We start from the raw sequence: 21,085 nt of genomic DNA, 5'->3' as shown, positions 1-21,085 counted from the left end.
ATTTAGGCGAAGGTCGTGGGTTCGAATCTCGCTCGTGACACTGACTTTTTTTTCTCAACCAAGACCTTATATAAAAAGAATAATTAATTCAAAGAAGTAACTTGGTTAATTGACCGCTAAAACGTAAATGGATTAATAATAATAATAATTAATCTTTGTGGACGTGAAATGACTTTAACCGTTCAAAAGCCCTTAAAAATTATTAATAATAATATTAATAATTAATCTTTATTTTTGGCCTTCAAAAGGGTAAACCCTGTGTAAATAATTTATGATGAAATAATGTCATCACAGCAAATAATATAATTAAATTTTTAAGTTATAAAAATTAAATTAATCACTATATTTTATGTAGCCAATTTGTTAAAACAATTTTCATTAATGTGTATATGAAAACGACAATATAAAGGATAATTTTTTATTGTCTGAGATGTTTTTAATCTGTAATGACCTAAAAATATAAAATTTAAAACTATTAGTTAATTAAAAAAATGACTACTTTAAACAAGAAAATCAGTGGTGAGCATGGTTGTGAATTATTTATAATTAAATCATTTAAATATTCTGTTTTAAACATTCTTTCTTTACTTCAATTTTAAAGAAATATAGGTATAAATAAAATAGGTGTATGTATAGGAATAAGTATAGAAAATAATAGAAAAAGGTATAGTAATAAATCCACTAACAGGCATAAAATTCCTCTCACTTGTAACATAACTTCATATGTATCAAAGTTGCACGTTTCTTAATAATTGAGTCTTTATCTAAAAAGTAAAATAAATAAATAAATCCCTAAGGAAAATGAAAAAAAGACGAAAATAATTTCTTTTAATTTTGTTTTAGATTTTTAATTAACATTTCAATATCGAGTATTTATTACTTTTGCCTTAACCAGATCTCCAAGGAGACTCTGCATACTTTCTACCAGTCTGGAACTGTTTCTTTGCTGGAGGTTAGCCCATTATTCCCGATGAGTCCTTTCAAAATGGTGGAGTGTATAAGGAAGTGATGGACGTGCTCTTATTCGTCTTTTGAGGTTATCCCATAAATGTTCGATGGGGATCAAGTCTGGAGAAAGGGCTGGCCATGCTACGAACCTGATGTTATTTAGTTCAAGGTACGTTCTTTCTTCTTGGAGCTGATGAATCGCTTGAACAACAGTAAGGTGCCTTTTTCGCAAAATTCTCAAAGTCAAAAAACGGTCATCCTGTAGTTGAACTCCGATGGCTCTTTATTTTGGTCTTCTTACGTGGCAAAATGCCATCAGTCCATACTGATTTAATCTTCCTCGAGTAGTGCGTTCAGAAATTTGGACACCCCGAACTTCCTGGAGCTCTAATTCGAACAGACAACAGTAAAAATACGGTCATCCTGTGGTTCTGTCACTCTAGGGCGTTCAGAAACGAGCCTTCAATGGTTGGACACAGATTCTCGAAAACGTCTGACGGCGTCTAGCAGTGTTTGGTAGGGAACTCCGATGTCAATAGCCAAAGTTAGAAAGTTAGAAAAGGTTGGCTCTGAGAGAAATTACTAGCTTCGAACCATTCATTTCGCCTTCTCCATACTCTTCCACGCCCATCTGGAGATCGTAGAACAAATCTACCCTCATCTGTAAAAAGTACAGCAGACCAGTCGTCCAATGATCAATGCCTGTGTTCTCGAGCAAATGCGAGCAGTGCAATTCAGTGTCTTCTGGTCCTCTTACGGGGCGAAAAGCCATCAGTCCATACTGATTTAATCTTCTTCGAGCAGTGCTTTCAGAAATTTGGACACCTCTAACTTCCTGGAGCTGATGAATCACTTAAACAACAGTAAGGTGCCGGTTTCGCGAAATTCTCAGTCAAAAAACGGTCATCCTGTTTTTCTGTTACCCTAGGGCCCGAACCGGGCTACTATGGTAGGACCCAGTGTGCTGCATACCTGATGAAACGTCCATCATCAATAAGTGCCACAATACGCGCAACACCCTCAGCACTATGTGGCATTTTTAAGTTTAAAAATTGAAATTAAGAAAACAAAAATGAAAACTAAACAGTTTATTGCTTCAGAGTCCAAATGAGTTGAATAAACATTTTAAATTCCGTAAAAAGTAAACATTGAAAAATCCTTTATCCTTGTTTTGGATTAAAGATTAAGTGTGTTTACCTACCTCTAATTGATATTCTCAATTTAAAACATAGGATAACAAATATTATTGGATAAAACAATAATGGCAGAATTTTTTTTATCGAGAAAATTAAAAAAGCAATCAATTGAGTGGAATTGTTTGCCTGTCAGTGTATATAAGAAGAGGTATAGATAAAAATATAGTTAATAAGTTACATTAAAATTAATTTTGTACATATTGTATCTACTACCACGAATTAGTGACCTATGCTCTCTGTATACCATCTTTTTTATGGCAGTTTAAATTTTAGAAAAGGGTTCCCCGAGCAAGCAACTGTGAGCATAGATTGTGCGTACAGCGACATCTAACGTCTGGAAACCCGTTCTGTCGGTACTCCTTGTACCCGTAAGATGGAGGCATATGCGTTAGCTTGTCAGTTTGAACTTAAAATAATTTTTTTTCTTCAAATTAAGTATTATTTATTGGAGATTTTCCTGTTTCTTAATTTTAATACTTTTGTATTTTTAAAAGAGAACACCTATAAATTTGAATGGCTTGGCTAATAATGCCGCCTGCCAGAATTTGCCATAAAAATGACTTGCACAAAAGATTCACTAGGAACAATAGTAACTATGTTTACAATTATTAAAATTAAAGAAAAGTACACAAAAAATTTTCAATGACCAATAATGTCATTTATATACTAGCAAATTGTCTAATTACCCTAAATAGTAATACCAATGAAAAAGTAAAGGAAATAACAATAGGAGAAAATTATTAAAAAAGTAAAAACAAAATAAAAATACAGAAAATTTTTTTTTTTAGTGAGTAGTAATAATAGTTATATAATAACGAAATGATTACTCTAAATAATAATAATAATTAAAAAGTAAGGCAAGGTTTTTAAAAATTTAATTTAATTTACTTACGTATTTAATTTTTTATTTTATGTAGTTACTTCTAAATATGAGGACCCCCAGTCAGATCAGTAGGAGGGTTACATTTACTCCTTCGTCCCGAAATAATTATGTAAAAATTTGTAGTATATATTTTACTTCACAACTCTTCCTTTTTTTAATTTTATATGTTTATTTGTTTTTATTTGTTTATTTCGTTAAATTAATTTTGTTCTCTGTATTTATTTTATGTAGACCCCTCTTTTTTTCCTACACCAGACCGCATCTCACGAGTTCTAAATAAATATCGATTAACGGGTCACTAATCACCACAAATTTTTTTCCTATATTTTTTTTCTCGTGTAAAAAAATCTGAATAAGAATAGCATTGTCCATGTCCATTGTTAATTTATTTTGTTAAATCAATTGTGTTCTCTGTATTTATTTTTTATAGACCCCTCTTTTTTTAATTTTCATTATTTTTCTACAATTTTTTGTTTTATGACGAACTAAACTTGTAAAGAAAAACTGAATAACTAGATATGGGGAATAGGAAGACGTAAAGCCAAAAAAGGAAAGAAAAAATATCTGAATAAGTGTAGGATTGCCCACGTCCATTGTTCATTTTTTTTTAAATTTTGTTTCCTGTATTTATTTGATATAGTCCCCTCTTTTTTTTATTTTTCTGTATTTTTTCTTGTGTTTGATGACGAACTAAACATGCAAAGAAAATCTGAATAACTAGATATAGCGAATAGGAAGACCGTAACGCCAAAAAAAGAAAGAAAAATCTGACTAAGAGTAGGATTGCCCATGTCCATTGTTCATTTATTTTTTTTTTTAATTAATTTTGTTCTCTGTATTTATTTGGTATAGTCCACTCTTTTTTAAATTTTTTAATATTTTTTTCTTGTGTTTGGTGACGAACTAAACGTGTAAAGAAAATCGGGATAAATATAGGCTTGCCCATGTCCTTGTATTGTGTATTTATTTTGTCCAATTAATTTTGTTCTCTGTATTTATTTGATATTGACCCCTCTTTTTTTAAAATAATTTTTCCATAATTTTTTTCTTCTGATGACGAACTAGTATAAAGAAAATTGTGATAAGTATAGGGCAAGTCGGTGTTAGGCTGCCGTGACTCTAACTTGAACGCCAGTGGGTCTTGTAGGTCTTGTTGTATCCCTAGCAGGTTACCAACTAGCCCTCCAGTGCCAGTCTATTCTAGAAAAAAGGGGACTTTAAAAGGAAAGGAGAGGACTTTACTAGGAAATTCATGAAGAGAAGAAGGACCAGGAAGGTAGACTCACTACAGAGAAAAATAGCCAAAAAAAGTCACCTTCCTGTAAATCTTTGATTATATTATTCTACCTTTTATTAAATTCTAATTGATCTGCTCTTTCTTGCCGCCATCTAACATCCTATGGGCTTTCCTTTTCTCTGTTTGCAATGCATTTGCTCAATTGTGAGCTGCTGTGAACAACATCATGTATGCTTGGAAATATACCTTTCGCATAGACCTGTAATATTCAACTAAAATTAAATTTGTAAATAAAAACGTCTTCCAGGTCTTAACTTCTAAAGAATGATATCCAGAGCATATTCCAGGGATCAGCCATAATATCATTTCGGATTGGACGAATATATTGAAGCTATTGAAAAGACAGTCAAAAATATTTTTGATTTTTATAAAATAAAAAAAAATCTATTCGAAATATTTTTCCATCACAATTTATTTACCTTTCCTAACATATAATAAGCGCTTTTGTTCCACTGACATAAAAATCTTTATTTCGACTCACAATAAAGTCTTCGAAGGCGTTTTCGGTTTCGCCGAGTACTCTAACAAAATGCCTAACAAAGTGGAAGTCGGGTAAAAGTGCAGGGTGAGGTAAGGTTTCATCCCAAGTCTTTAAATTTCCGCAGGGCCGGCATTGCGACTTGAGGGCTGGCGTTATCGTGAAGAAGACTCGGCCCTGACGGTTAACCAATGCTAGACAAAGAAATTGCAGTTTCCAGTGCATTTTGTCAATTTCTTGTCAATATTTCGCAGCTGTGATAGTTTCATCATAATTCAGGAAATTATAGTGAGCAACCCCAGCAGTGCACCACCAAACAGTCACCATAAGCTTTCTTCGGTGCATATTTGGTTTCTGGAAGTGTTTTGGCGCTTCATCCTTGTCCAACCCCTGACTTGTACGCCTCCTGAAATCGTCCAGAATCCATTGTCATCGCACCTGATTCGATCGAGAAATGGATCAGTTTGGCGTCGTAACATAAGAGAAGTGCAAAAAAAGTGTTGATTTTTTTTTGGGCGTCAGTGAGTTCATGTGGTACCCACTTGCCAGGCGTTTTTACGTTACCAATTTGCTCCAGACGGCGAGCAAGGTTTGAGTGGTCAAGACTAAGCTCTTCCGCATTTTCCTGTGTTGTCGTAGGTGAATTTTCTTCAATCAATGTTTTGAGTTGGTCAACGTCGACCACGGAAGGCCTATCGCGACATTCCCTGTCTTCGAGATCGAAAAAATCAAATTGTCTCTCAACGCGCGGTTTGTCCCTCACTTCGCCCAACTTTAAATACGTACAAATAAATTTGGGGAAAATCAATATATAATATTTAATTTATATGGACATATTTAATTTCGCAAATCCTCACTCTAATAAAATTCAATATAAACTAAAATATTTTGTATAAAAAATAACAATTAAATTTGAGAATTTAGCTTTGTTTACATGACAAGCACCTTCGAAAATAAAACAAATTTTCAAAACCTGCATTTTGCACTAGCCCAATAAATGGAAAAGGTGTTTTTCTAAAATATTTTATTCCTGACAGCTCCTCACGACTTTACTAAATTACAACAATCGGTCACTACAAAACACATTGTTATTAATTTCAATTAATTATTCTTTCTATGTAAGGTCTTGGTTGAGATCAAAAAGTCACTGTTGTCACTTGACTTTTTTATCTCAACCAATACCTTACATAGAAAGAATAATTAATTGAAAGAAGTAACATGGTCCATTGACCACTAAAACGTAAAATGGATTAATATTACAATTAATTATTAAACCGAAGGTCGTGGGTTCGAATTCCACTCGTGACACAGACTTTTTCATCTTAATCCTATCCTTAATCCTATCAAGACGTAAGATAAAAAGAATAATTAATTGAACTAATTTTGATTATTATTCCAATTGGATTATTAACCGGCATATTATTAATTTTTTTTATACGTTTCTTTCACCCCCAACTCAATACTTTCCGTGGTTAAAACATTAATAATAAAGGGGCTATTAAATGCAAATCGCAATCCTTGGTGAAAAAAATTAGTAGCCCGGACGATCTCAAACCTGGTTTCCTAGTTCACTGAAGAGGGGCACTCGCTCCCTTTTGTTTTATTTTTTCTGGGCTTCATTATCTACGGGGACCAAAAATTTTTTTTGAACGGTTTCAAACCTCATCTCTGACGCAAAAGGGTTTCCCTTTGCATAAAATCGAAGTTCTCACGAGAGTACACAAGCCCCGATATGCTTGCGATCGAGAAGGCATGAGTAAAACCCCATGCATAACTAGTTAACTTTGGCTCCAATTCTTCCTATCACTTTAGTTATACGCCCATAGGGTAATGTAGAAACTTAATTAACTCAATTATAAATTTAATAATAACATGACAAAATTAATAATAGTTTTGTTTTACACAAAAAACTCCGTCTTTTCAATCTTAGAGGCATTAAGAGGAAACAGATACAACAAAGGGGAGATAAAACAACGATCAGGCATATTAAATTGACTTGTGAAATTTGGAAAAATTTTACTACTTAACTATATTTATATTAAATTCACTAATTTCGTGGTCCGCTTGACCAATTAAACATTACAATTAATTAAGGTTTTTAGTTGATATGAAAAAGTTATATTACCGAACTTGAAACTGCTTTGATTGATGAACTTAATTTAAAAATTATGTTACTCCTTTCATCTAAAAACCAGAAAACAATTTAATTTGATTTAAAATTCCATATCATTTTGAACAAAAAAATTAGCCAATAGCCAAAAAGGGGGGAGATTAATATAAATTAAATTTCAAACATAAAAACATCTTATGAATAAATCCATCGAAGACTCTTTTCTTTTACTTCATTTTTTAAAATCTACAATTGTATATGGCATACATACAACTAGCAGATGATTGTGGCATGACGGGTGTTATAAAGAAAGCTACCCCTAGTATTGGGTTGTCCGGAAAATAATGCAGGATTTTGGTATTAAACAAAAAAAAAGAAACTAGTTACTTTAAAGCAATGTTCTTTAATCAAAATAATTTCCCNACAAATGAGTAATCCTGTAAACGTAAACAGAATATTTTATATAGATTTTTTTTAATGAAAACTTAAAATCCTGCATTATTTTCCGGACAACCCGATAGCATAAAGAAGAAGATCCTTATTCGTATTCTTTTCAGTCGCTTATGTGGTAATTGTGTGGAATGGAGTAATTTGGAATGGAGTTATTAATAATGGAGTATTTGCGGGTTAGTGTGATTCTGTAATTTCCTATTGAAATGTCTGTAATATGTTTTGATGGGTGTAAAACCTTTTGGCGTTTACGTAAAAAGGGGCTAAAACAATTAGACTTAAAATTTTGGTTTGAAAACATTGTAATTTTTGCAGATTGGAATATTTGACTTGAGGACTGGAGGCATCCGTACATCCAAATAGATTTCAGTAGGTATGTGTATGTCGAAAGTTTTGATTTTTAACGGTAATTTTGATACCGGTTGAGTAGGTAATAAAGCATTTTTAATTGTTTGTTTTTTTAATTAAATTTTTTTAATTTTTTAATTTTTTTTTTAATCGTGAGTGTAGATTCCACATTAGTCTTCTATCTAATATAAACCCAAAGTACTTAACATGTATAAGTATACACTAGGACAATTCTCACGATCGAGGGTAAAGGTGATATGCAATTACTTTGAGCGGTTAAACTTTATTTTCTAAAGATTGCCCCATTTTTCAATTGTTGATATGTGGATTTGTAACATAAGTAAAGTAAAAGAGGGATGACTTGCTAATATGGCGGTTTCATCTACATATGTGACGCTAAGTGCATTTGTGGGCATATCAGAAGTAATAATTGTGTACAACTGAGGAGCGAGTATTGACCCTTGTGTTACACCTGTAAGCATTTATTTCATCTCAGAAGTCCCCTCTCCTTGGTTTAGTGGGAAAAATCTCTCCTTAAGGTATGATTGTATAATCAGATAATAGGCCTGGGGTAAAAAAAAAAATAATACTTTGAATTTGTATAATAATCCCTCATGTCATACTTCGTCGAAGACCTGAGAAACATCTAGAAAATCTCCAGTCGCGTACAGTTTCTGCTCGAGACATGAGGTAATGACGTCTGTAACTCAGTGAAGTTGATGAGAAGTGGAACTGATGTCTTACTGGTTTCGCCAGTTCATGTTCAGTGGTCGTTCTGTGAGTTATATTATTAAGGCGTTGTCTATAGATTTCCTTTATTTACAGCTAAGAAAGACAAACCGAAATGACCGTAAACTGGTTTCCAGCTATGCTGCAGACATTTTCAAAAATATTACAGACGCTTTTAAACATTATATCGAGAACTACAACGGTTTTTACTCCTTCATTGACACAAAAGGCTTTGTTCTAACAAATGTTTATCATTGACCGGAAAAGATATTAATCAGAAGGCGCTATGGTATATCCGGCGAATCTGGTAATTGAGGTAGACCTCCCAACTCAAGGGCAGCGGTATTTACAAAAAAATATAAGGCCTTGCGTAGTTTTGGAGGACTTTCTATTCAATTTTAGACCGCTTGGACTTGACTTTGTTAATAGTTTATAGTGTAAGAAAAGTAGTTTAAAGAAAAAAATTTCCAGCCCAGCCCTACCTGTCAACACCTTAACCGTTGCGACCGCCGACGGACCAGTCCTTAACAGGCTGAAAAAGGTCCATCTTCTTCCTTGATGGTCTCGAATACTCTTGATGACGGTATGGTGTTGATAAAAAAACCAAATTCAGAAGTTACTGCCGAGATTTCAACTTATTCTTTAACGTCATCATCAAGGCAAAACAAACTTAAAAGTGTGTACAGACTGACATAATTACGTTTTTCATAGACTATCTATTTTACAATTTCTTTGAAGACCATACAGTGTTAGAGTGATGGTGACATCTACGTCGTCGATACATCTAACACTTAAAACTGTTCGTTGATGGTCATATATATATNTATATATATATGGGAAAATATTATAATAAAATGGGATTGTGAACCTAAAGAGGCAATTATATAATTGTTAGTATTTAATGGACCGTCCTTTATGTCACCTTTTACCACAATGGAATATATTTTTTTTATTAAATAAAGATATGTGAGGGAAATGTTGAAAAACAAACAAAAAATGCTACTAAAATTTTCATTAAGTAAAAAAACATCCATTTTAAAATAACAACTTAAATGGTGCGTTAGAACAAAATAAAAACTACATTTAATTCTTCAATGTATACATCAGTCAGTGTTTTTGTATATATTGAATAAATAAAATTAAATAATTTTACGCACTGATTTTATTATCGTTCGTTTTTTGTTGGAAAGTATCTTGTATCTGTCCAAGGCTTTTCCCCGCTGTTTCCGTGATGACAATAGCGAAAGTCACCATACCGATGATATTTACGACACAGTATACGACATAGTTCATGTAAGTGCCGAAGTAGTCGGAGATTGTCTGGTATTGGATGATGCAGACAAAAGTTCCGATGGCGGCGACCATCTCAGTGATGCCGCCTGCGATGGCCCTCGTGTGAGAAGGGAAGTACTCGGCCTGGATGGTCTGCATAAGCGGCCCAAGCCCGATATTCGTTATGACCGAGAAACTGATCATCGCGACGTAACTGATCCATTTATACGACGAGACATCTAATTCAGTGTGGCTGTCTAAGTAGTAGATCAAAGCGATAACTGAGCTGAACAAGGCCGCACCCCCAGACGAAAAGATGAGCAATGGTTTTCGACCTATTTTGTCTGTCAGAAACGCCGCGGAAAATGTCGTGAGGAAAAGAATAACACCGAAGACGATCGTCATCTCGTCGCTTCCCAGTAAATTGCTCAACTCTTCATGGAAAGTCTGCGAAGCGTATATAGCTACAGCTGCCATACCTCCGAGGTATTTAATCAAGCAGCAGAACTGCACGATGAGAAACGATTTTCTGTCTGTTTTCGTCGCGAACAAATCTCTCCAACTCCCTTTCAATTTCATGTCATGTTCCACGGATTCTTTGATCCTTTGAAACTCGAATTTGAAATCGCAGCCTCCTCTGAGCCAGCTAAGCGATTCACTGGCTTTTTCTTCGTTGTTGGCCATTAAAAGATAATAAGGCGATTCGGGAATGTATAAAAAGAGAATTGAGCATATCACAGGTACGATAGCACATACGTAAACATAGTTGTTGTACGACAGGTAAGGACCTGAGATGTACGCGTACAAACAACCGAGGTACCACATAGACTGGAACTGTCCTGCGAGTACCCCTCTTATTTTAGGTTCGGCCACTTCTGCGATGTACATCGGCACTACGGTGAACGAGATTGCAAGAGCTATCCCGTGGATGATCCGAACAAGGAAAATTATGGGAATGGATCTTGTGGTCGCTGTCAGAATCCAACCAATCAGAATAAGCGGGGCTGAAATTTGCATCACAGTTTTCCTTCCATATCTGAAAAAAAACATCAAACCAAGATTTTAAATAAAACAACTTAACAAATGTTTTTGATTATCCAAAGGGTAAAACCTTTCAAAATTCATTTCATTAGTATTACAAAGGATAGTTGGTCAAAAAGGTCGGAAGCTGTGTCTGAGACATTGCACATTGTCCTTCATAGGACGTACTGATTCCAAACGTTTCAAATTTAGTTATTATCTACCAGCACAATCTGTTAAATAGGAAATTATAAGTTGGATGGATACGTGCAAAGCAGTGGTCCCCTCCTGTAATTTAACCACTAGACCTCAGGATTTTGATCAATCTTCTCCCTCAATAGTAAATAATGTGATGTATACAAGCATGTGTACGATAGAAAAGCATGTAACTTTATAAACTTAAGTAGTCTCTGGAAGTAAACCGCTTTCCAAATATTGTATGATGTGTTGTTCTGTTAGATCTTAAATAACCCAGATTATTTGTTTATGGAGAGAAGAGTTTCCAGACCTATCTGCCAGCAGACCGACTGGAATGGTGGTGAACAGCTCGCCGAACTCGATGAACGATGAAATCCAAGAGGTTTCGGTGCTGGTCATCGGCAGAGGGCTCTCAGGTGAAGTCAGACGCACCAGGAGAGGCGCTGTCCAAACATAGGAAGTCCCTGTCATGGCAACTGATATTGTACCTGGAAAAATTACAATACAAAACAATAAAATTATTGCCAATTTTTATAATTGTAACAAAATGAAAATCTATTGCCTTTGGATGTCCAAAGAAACAAGCACGTTAAGGAAATTTTACTGTTCTTTGATATTAGATTGTTTTGCTAGTGTCTTCAATGCGTTCGCAGATGTTTAAGGACTGAAGACGAAATGGGAGCTCATGATTCTATAATCACTAAATTTACCATTACATTGGCAGTCGCAATAACGCAAATATGGTCCTAAATAGAACACACGAGTTGAAAGTTTTAATTTTCTATAATGGAAGTTTGTCTGATCCCAGAAACCCATGTGACGGAACAACCTTTTTTTAAATTAGAGGCTATATATCACTCACCCTAGCAACAAAAGAAGTGGCGACAGTGGTCATAATTAAAGATATCATCGACCAGTACGAAGAACGTACAAATCGAAGAACCATGATTTCTATGAAATCATTCAAGCAAAAAGTAAAAATTTGCGCAACGTTTTGTCCACTTAAACGCAACGTTAAATCGACTACTATACAAACTTCCTAAAAAATCTAGGAGAGAGTTACATTGAAGGAGGGGACTTTAACGTTAAACAAGTTGACTGGGAGTCAAGATAAACAACTGAAAAATGAAAATAACTAAGAAAGTGACAAGATTCAACAGGTAAGCTCACTTATTGGCCTAAACATAAAAAATACTACTAGATTTTTTGAATCATGAAAAGTCTCACCTAATTTCATTAATATTGAGAAAAATTTTGATTCAAGTTCTGACCACTGTCCAATCATATTAAAACTACATGAAGGACAAAAAAAGATGTTCGTAAAATATACTACTGACTGTAATAGTATTATATTTCAAATTGAAAATCAGGACTATCAGGCTAAACATTAATATAAAACAAAGGATCAGCTTGATCGGGAAGAAGAAAATTTTAATATCGTAGGATATGCAGCATGGAATAATAGGAAATACTAGAGAAGTAAAAGAATATTTGTAAAACGTCCAAAAAGAATATTAGATAATTGAGTCATGAAAAACTAAAGCTAGGAAGCTAGCAGACTAAGGCAACAATCAAGAAACCATGTTGATAATTCAATTTTTAATACAAATAAATAAATAAAATTACAAACTTTAAAAATAGAGGTGAAATAAGGAGAAACTCTCAGAAATTAAGGGCATTCACGATGTTTGTAAGATGTTAACTTGTGTTAACTGGAATAAAGAAATGCTGCGCGTGGCGATTAGTAGAACCAAAACTAAAGCTATAATCCTTGCTATCCACGAAGGTTTGTTGTTTGTTTTGGTTTTCTTTTGTGTTAAATTGTCAGATGACAGAATTTGATAAAAAGGAACATTAATCAACTGTTTCATTCAAAATGCTATCTATGCACTCGAAAAGTACTAACAAATGACACGCCGACATACCTAAATTGTATCTAACAGCCTACAACTTTATAGAATATGGGATGTATCTGTTATGAATGAGAATATAAGAACAGGTCAGAAATTAACTAACGAAATGTATTGGTCTGATTTAATTAACGGTCTAATTTAAGAATAAAAATACGTGTAAACAAAAAACAGCTGTTAAATTCATGGGTGACGTGTTGGTTACCTACGCCCGAACGGATAGCAATGTGACTACATTTTCGACCTAACGTCTAACATTGGCCTTGGCCTGTTATCGAGCAATGTTTACCAGCCGATTCTTACAAGTCTACGTCATCGTTTTTCTCAATCTAACAGGACCTGACAAAGTTAACATATTTAACACAAAGATCGTGAACATCCCTATTACATGGAAAAGTTAACAGGACACGCTAAACCCTACTATTCGTTATGAAAACCTACACGAAAATTAAAGAACCTATCATCCCAATTCCGCGTCTTAGAAAAAAAAGACGGCTCATGGACAGGAGATAATAAAAACAATGCTAAAACATTTGAAATTCATTTGGTAGATACGTTTAAACCAAATGACATTGCTAAAATCGACTCTTAGATAATCCAAGGCGAAAAAATACCAACAGAATATGTTATTAAATATTTCACACCGACAGAAATAGCCAAATAAATAAAAATCATTTTAAATTCTAGAATAGCTCCACAATTCGATCTGATAGGAATAATTTTGAAAAGCTTTCTAAAAATTGAATTTTAAAATTGACGAATTCATTTAATGAAGCAATCAAATTTAGGCATTTCCGTAATGTCTGAAAAGTTGCTAAGATCACCTAGTTACTAAACCCAGGGAAAACCACTACACGAAGTATCATCGTACGGCCCATCTCATTCCTTCCAGTTTTCTCAAAATTATTGAAAAACGTTTGGTCAAAAATATTGAAACCCATCATTGAAAAAACAAACATTGTACCAAGCCACCAGTTCGGATCGGGAGCCAAGCCTAGACCCATCGCAAGCTTTGGTTAATTTGTTTATTAAAAAATTGTTAATAAAAAATAAATACCAGTAATCTAAAAGTTACTCGCGCAAACTGAGATATTGTTGTTGAACAATTATGACAGTTTTTATCGAATTCGTTTTATTTATCAAATGGTGGGCTTATTATCTCCGTAAACATTCTCGTATTTTGTCCTAAAACGGAAAAACATATTTTCGTGTGCTCAATGTGTATTTTGGGCATGTTTAGTTTAGTACTCTAATGATGCCGCAAATACGAGATAAATTTGATATTCACGAGTTTTTAAATAGCATTAACAAGCAGTTGTATTTTTTAAAATAATTAATAATCTTTTTCTTTTCTTTGTTTGATTAAACTAGATTCTATTTGTCGTATTTTTATTTTAAATTATTCGCTTCACCTAAATATACAGGAACAATTGGTCAAACATGACGATCAACTACAGAAAATAGTTGCTATGTGATTTTAAGGTCCGAATAAAGCAAAAAAATAATTTCAATTTTTTTAAAATAAAAAATTCCTTGAATAAAAATGTCGTATACAAAAAATACAATAACTAATGAAGAATATTAAAAAAATGGACAAGAATACAGAATAAAATCTATCGCTTCGACTGAATATTTGCAATATGTATATCACAATTACAGTTGGATAGAATATAAATCCTAGCTATTTTACAATATAGACAAAATTATATCTAAAAACTCTTCAGAGTAAACAAGGATATTTTATTTTAAAAAATCTTGAAAATTAAAAAATAAATACTCCCCGGCGGGGAATCGAACCCCGGTCTCCCGCGTGACAGGCGGGGATACTGACCACTATACTACCGAGGACTTGTACTAAATCTAATTTAAAAGAGCCTAGCACCTTTTCTTTCAAGCCTGCCGACAAATTAATTTATAATTATTTAAATTAATAAATATTAGTTTAAATTAATGAGAGATAAATTGAACAATTTTCTACTGAGGGATTTGCAAACCGGGTGAAATTAAAGGGAGTTTTAATGAAACACTATACGTTTATAAACTGTAAGTATATATTTTTTTATTACATTTTTTTAATGTTTCCCCTTTGTTTTTGTTTTTTTAATTTTACTCCGCATAAATTTTGACCTTTTTACTTGTTCTAACTTTTTTCAATTATATTATTATATGTATGTGGGGAGTATTCGGACGTCGGATTGTAGGTTTTAGTGTAACTTTTTTTGTGATATTAATAATAATAAATTATTACATAAGTTTCCGAGCGTTTTTGCTAATGAGTCCTCGGAACCGAGCAAAATATATGAAAATATATTTAAAGTTTTACATTTTACATTTTTTTCTTATGAGTTTTATAAACCTGCCTTTGTTGTGGATGTATTTCAACATTGTTATATATCGGTCGATTAGTTTTATTAACTAGGATATGAAAATGATATGCAAGATTGTATTTAGACCAGGTATATTAACATTTACAAAAATCAAAAGACACATCTACTAAAGTAGGCAAATAAAAAAAAAGGTGAATAAAATAAGATTCTTTTTAAGCACATTTTGACCCCCTCTGTTGATATAAACCATTTCTAAGAAATTACGTTTATGTTTGTTTTGTTCTGTAGGTAATATTTTTGGATTTGGCACTCTGGCACTCTCAACACGACACGCAAGAACGGCACAATTACACAGAAGACAAGCACTTTGAGTGAGTAGAAATACTTTGATTAATATAAAAAATATATTTTGCATAGTATAAATTCACTTTTCCACATCCTAAATGTATTTGTAAACAATGTTTGTAAATCCCAGGCCCTGAAGATGATCTCAATAAAGATCGAAACGTTGGTACGATAAAGAAAATGTTTTTCTGAAACCTACATCACACCAAACCGCATCTCACGATTTCTGAATAATTTGTTCCAACGTTCATAGATTTACAGGCTGGCATTTACTTGAAGAGAAACAGCATCAACGATGGCCGTAAATACACGCAAGTTTATACTTATGGACAAAAAATGAAACCGTTATGTAAACAAAGAATGCGGCCGCCTTGAGTTTGTACAGATCATGTTTAACCACTACGAACGATTCAGGAATAATAGCCATTGAAATCATTTTAAATTTCTTTTATTTTCTTCAAAATTTTCGTATAGGTAAAATATTTCTTGTTTACTTCTCAGGTTGATCCGATTTCGTCTTAGTACAAATAGTCAAATTGTCTTGATCGTCTACTTACATGTCAGACATGCCAGCCACTGACGAATTTGCCGCCCCATCACTGCACAGTCGACAAATGAACTAAGGATGTCTCAGGGGCCACTTATCTACAAGTTATGTAATTAAATAATGAAAATGGCCTTCCAGACTTTCTGACGACAAAAAAAAGGAGATCATAAATTTCTTTTATTTGTTAAATCGTAAAAGTTTAACGTGGTGGGTTGTGTAAATTTTTCACATGACTAATATCGCGTAATTCAGTATTAGGGTTGGTTTCATAAGAATACGAATTACATTATATATATATACATACGATTTTTATAAATATTTTGCAGTATAATTTTAAATTTGGTCTTCATATTTTAAGGATAATTTTTTATTCAACAAACTGATAGTTAACATGATATTTTGAAAGGAAATCTGGAACAGTAATATATGCTGCTTGAGTGCACCCAAGCGTGTAAACGATTAGTAAACCCAAGTTTCTGAAAATAGGAAACCACACTTGCACGTGATTTCCACTATCGCTGTAGTCGTAACGATTATTATTTTCACTACACTTTCCGGTGATCGTCGTTGCTTTTGCTACTATTCGTTTACTTCTATAAAAAATTTCATCTAATCATTTCATCTTGAAACGTTCTTTCCGAATAGAAAACCTAAGCATTACTAAAACAGTGAAGTCTTCTTTTTATCCAACTTCCCACAAGTAAGAATGAATTGAATGAATCACACAGCAGGGAAAGTGTTTACAAAGAAGCATAATTAATTAGAAGATAATTAGCATTAACTAAACCAAACCTCGGAGTTCATTGTTCTCGAACGAATATTCTACAATAGTTTCAATAATTCAGAAATTATACGATTATGTTAAGAATCGTTCAATAAATTATAACAATTATATCACGGACGACAGGGACTTCAAAATGGACCTTTCGAAGATTAGATGTTTACAATTTTTATCGTCGAAAGTGTTGGAAGGGGAGGGTGGAACAATTAGGTAATCATCCAGCAGGCTCTTGACATACAATTATGTTGGACGTGATAGATGACAATGAAAAATTATGTTATCGAAAGACACTCATTTATCAAAGATAAATTTCCGTTCTAATTACACATTCATTCTAGCGGGGGTATATCTTCTTCAAGTTCTGTATCGAATGTTTATTGGTATCAGTTCAAAAATTGATAAAACAGCTGTTCAAAAAAGGAAATTTTTAAAAGAATCTTAAAAGAAAATTTAGACAGAAAAACTATCTTCTTTGAAGAATTTGATGATGTGGAATGTAGCCAAATAACTTTTTTTAAATTTTTGATATGTTTGCTTTAAATATCTCCTACTCTAAATTCTCATAATTTGTTGAAGTAGTGAGAAGCATTCAATAATGAGGTAGTTTAGGAAAGCATCTTTTTCATTTTTTTGCCGATATTTCGACCTTTATTCGGGTCATCTTCAGGGCCTGGGAAAAAATACAACACAGATGTAAATATAAATTTTTAACAAAGTATTTCATACTCACATAAAGTGTGGTGCTATTCTTCTAGTGTCATATTGGTTTTTGTGTGAAAGTGTTGTGAAACGTAAATTTGTATTCTGCTGTTTTAATATTATTGTGACAATGTGGGGGACGCGGTAAATCTGGAATATTTTCTTTGATCTTAGGCAGTTTTGTTTAACCCAAAGGAAGTCGAGAATAGTGATTTTCTGGATTGGATTAGCGATTCGGCATTCAATATTGGGAAGGAAGTTAATTATTAAGGACGATAACGAAGGAATGGAAAATATAAAAATAAGACTTAATAGTTTATTTACTTTATGATGTTGCCGTAGCTACGACTGAGTTTGTATCAGTAATTAATGCTGTGTGTGTCTCGGTTAATGTTTTAGAACGTTGCGTTTGTATTTGTTTTTGATGTTTGTTATTTGCATTTTGTTAAAATAAAAATTGTGTTGTTTTTCAATGTGGTGTTTGGCCAATGCTGTGGGATTAGATTTTGCTGTTTTACAGTCATAGATGTGTTGTTTTCCCGTTTTTCTAGATATTGTAATGTAATGCAAATGTATGTTGGTGGACAGTTCAGACAAATAATGTTGTAAATTACACCGGATTTCTAGACTGTTTTATGATTTTTAAAAGCTATTTTAATGTGTTCTGAGGAGAGAAATTTACTTAAAAAACAACTGAATGCCTTTTTCTTCTTCCCTTTTCTTTTCCTCTTTGATTTGGCCACCAGTTAAAAAAAGTTAATAAGTAAAAATCTGTCTTTTTACTTATTAATTTACATTTATTAATTTTACTAACTTATTTAGTAATAATGTAGGCACTTAGTTATAAAATAAAAAAAAATTTGAGTCTTTATTATTAACAAAATCTGTAAACGCTTTTCCTGAAGACGTTTAATCAATAAATCTTGCATGTTGTAAAACATTATTTAGGTGTCTGAAAAAATATTAGTCGGTAGGCGAGAAGTCTGGAGAAAGGGAGGCTCGAGCCAAAATCAAGTTCCAACAGTTTTCGGGTTGTTAGACATGGCTGGACGTTACTGTGTAAAAAATATCCGCCTTTCCCGGCTGACTTGACGACTGATGGCTTCAATGATGCCAATTTCTGGTGAATTCCTTCAATTCTTCAGTGCAATACATTTCGGCATTGATTCGCCAGGATTCAAGAAACTGTAGCCCAAATGAAGCCCACCATCTTCTTTTTTTGTATAAGTTGGGGGCTTTGAAAATGTGATTCTCCTTTGTCGAGCCACTGTCCAGAAGAATACACTTTTCATCACAAGTAATAATTTTATCCAGAAAGGAAAAAGGCAAAGAAGTGTTGAGCAAACTTCGTACCTATGATTTTTTGGCGGTCGTTTAATGCAAGAGGACTTTCCAGCTTTTTCACCTTTCTAATGGTGGACTAATAACCAGTGGACCAATTGTCAGCGACGGTCGATTTGCTAACCGAAAGATTCTCTGGAAGTTCTCGAATAGTTGTTTTGGGATTTTCTTCGGCCAAAGCTCGTAAAGCATCATCGTCTAGGCAAGAAATCCTTTCACGACTTTGATTAGGGATGGTTAGGGGCTGTCAGAATTTGCTTTATGGGCGACGAAAAGCATAATCATTGTCCGCCGGGGTATGGATCCCGATAAATTAAGTATTAAAAATTAAGTCATGCCAGGTAAAGTATAGTGTACATAAAGTAAGAAATGAGCGGTCAGTTGTCTAAATCGACGCCGTAAGAACGTATTATTAGCCTGGAAGCGGGGGAGGGGCGCGATAATCCGGACCAACGGATCGGTAGTGCGGGTAGCCGGGCCCCCTCCTGCGTGCTCGCGTCAGCTGTGAGTCCCGGCCGTCAGTGCGTGTCCGACTGTAGCGGTGTCCGGGCCGTGAAGTGTGCGACTGCGTGTCATCTCATAAGTGCGCGATGGACGAAGTGACGCGAACCGGCTCGACGCGGAGAGCCAGGCTCGGCCGCCGCCTCTCGCGGAGGTTGTCCCTCGTGGCCAGAGTTCCCAACATCATCGGCGTACGTCTTCGGCAGGAGTTCGGATCCAAGGACTCTCTGGCTGTACAAGCGAAATCACATCATCTAACTGTCATTGCTCCCGATAAGAGTCAAAGAATTGTAAGTACAGTAAAGCTTCAGCTTTTATCAGCCTTGACTTTAACCCGTTTAAAAAGTGCACCATTATTGCAACTTATACATGCATTAAGGTCACCTGTCACATCAACTGATCATTGGAGAGACAGCGAACAAACGTTTCGCCACGATTAATAATGGATAATAATCACTAGTGAAATACTGCAACAATTTATGTTCAATTTAGTCGTGTTTTTCAACTTTTAGCATTTGTCTGAGGAAAGAATGGGTGAACTTCTCAAGAATAGAGACAATTTATACTAATAACACAATGGATCAAACATTATTAAAGTTCAAATATAATTAAGCTTGCGTTTTTTATCTTATAGAATAAAAGCCCTCACTGGGTTTGCTTTTAATATCAACGTCTTTTAAATATTAACACCACTGTACAATATTTATACTCAGATAAGAAAAATTCGATACTTGCGCGGCTTTTATAAAAGTGAGAGTTATTTTTTAAGAAATTTATGGCAGGGCCATGGATGATAACCTTTCTAATTTGGGGGTTTGTTATGATGCTCGTCGTAAATTGAGAGCGGTAGGATTTGTTTGTTAGCTCTGTGAGATGATTGCTTTCATGAATAATGTTTATGTTTGTATTTTTTTCGATTTCTGACAGTACACATTTTCTTAGGTAGTTCATTCCCAATGAGTCTTCGACAAACTTCCTTTTTTCCCTATTTCTACTTTAAATTAAAAATAATAATGTAAAATAAAATAATATATAATAATAATAGTTATAAAATAATGTCTCGAGCAGAAACTGTACTGTAGATGTTTCTCAGGCCTTCGACGAAGTATGACATGAGGGATTATTATGAATTGAATACAAATTCAAATTATTATTTTTTTAAATCCCAGGCCTGTTATCTGATTATACAATCATACCTTAAGAAGAGATTTTTCGCAATAAACCAGGGATTGGGAATTCTGAGATGAAAGAAATGCTTACAGGTGGGCCACAAGGGTCAATACTCGCTCCGCTGTTGTATACAATTTTTACTTCTGATATGTCAGGTACTTACCGCCACATACACAGATTCAAGGCCATATTAACAAGTCATCCCTCTTCTAAACAGACTTTATTTATGTTACAACAGCCCACATATCCACAATTGAAAAATTGGAACAATCTTTGGAAAACAAAGTTTAACCTCACAAAGTCAGTACGTATCACCTTTACCGTCGTGAGTTTTATACTTGCATATGCTTATATAACCTATACAAGGAACATGCTCCTCAATCCGAAAAAGTTAAGTATTTAGTGTGTGGTGATTCGTGACCGTTAGGCGATGATTATTCAGAAATCGTGAGATGCGGTCTGGTGTGATGTAGGTTTCAGAAAAACATTTTCTTTATCGTGCCAACGTTTCGATCTTTATTGAGATCATCTTCAG

General features: G+C 33.9%; 1 protein-coding gene and 1 non-coding gene across 2 annotated transcripts; both read right to left on the bottom strand.

The window, feature by feature from the left end:
* Positions 1-9,474: 9,474 nt before the first annotated feature.
* LOC106660969 (facilitated trehalose transporter Tret1-like) lies at positions 9,475-16,150 on the bottom strand. Its single transcript, XM_014384048.2, has 3 exons — positions 16,069-16,150; positions 11,240-11,417; positions 9,475-10,747 (listed from the first exon to the last, which is right to left on the bottom strand). Exons 1-3 carry the CDS (start codon positions 16,106-16,108, stop codon positions 9,589-9,591), a joined length of 1,377 nt encoding a protein of 458 aa, XP_014239534.1. The 5' UTR covers positions 16,109-16,150; the 3' UTR covers positions 9,475-9,588.
* Positions 14,616-14,687, bottom strand: Trnad-guc. Its single transcript has one exon. It is a non-coding gene; the product is annotated as a tRNA-Asp (tRNA).
* Positions 16,151-21,085: the final 4,935 nt, after the last annotated feature.

This window comes from Cimex lectularius, unplaced genomic scaffold (genome assembly GCF_000648675.2).
Source record: "Cimex lectularius strain Harlan isolate CLEC.00 unplaced genomic scaffold, Clec_2.1 scaffold456, whole genome shotgun sequence".
Taxonomy (NCBI): Eukaryota; Metazoa; Arthropoda; class Insecta; order Hemiptera; family Cimicidae; genus Cimex; species Cimex lectularius.
The sequence above is the reverse complement of the archived record's forward strand: the minus strand, read 5'-3'. Positions and strand labels throughout refer to the sequence as shown.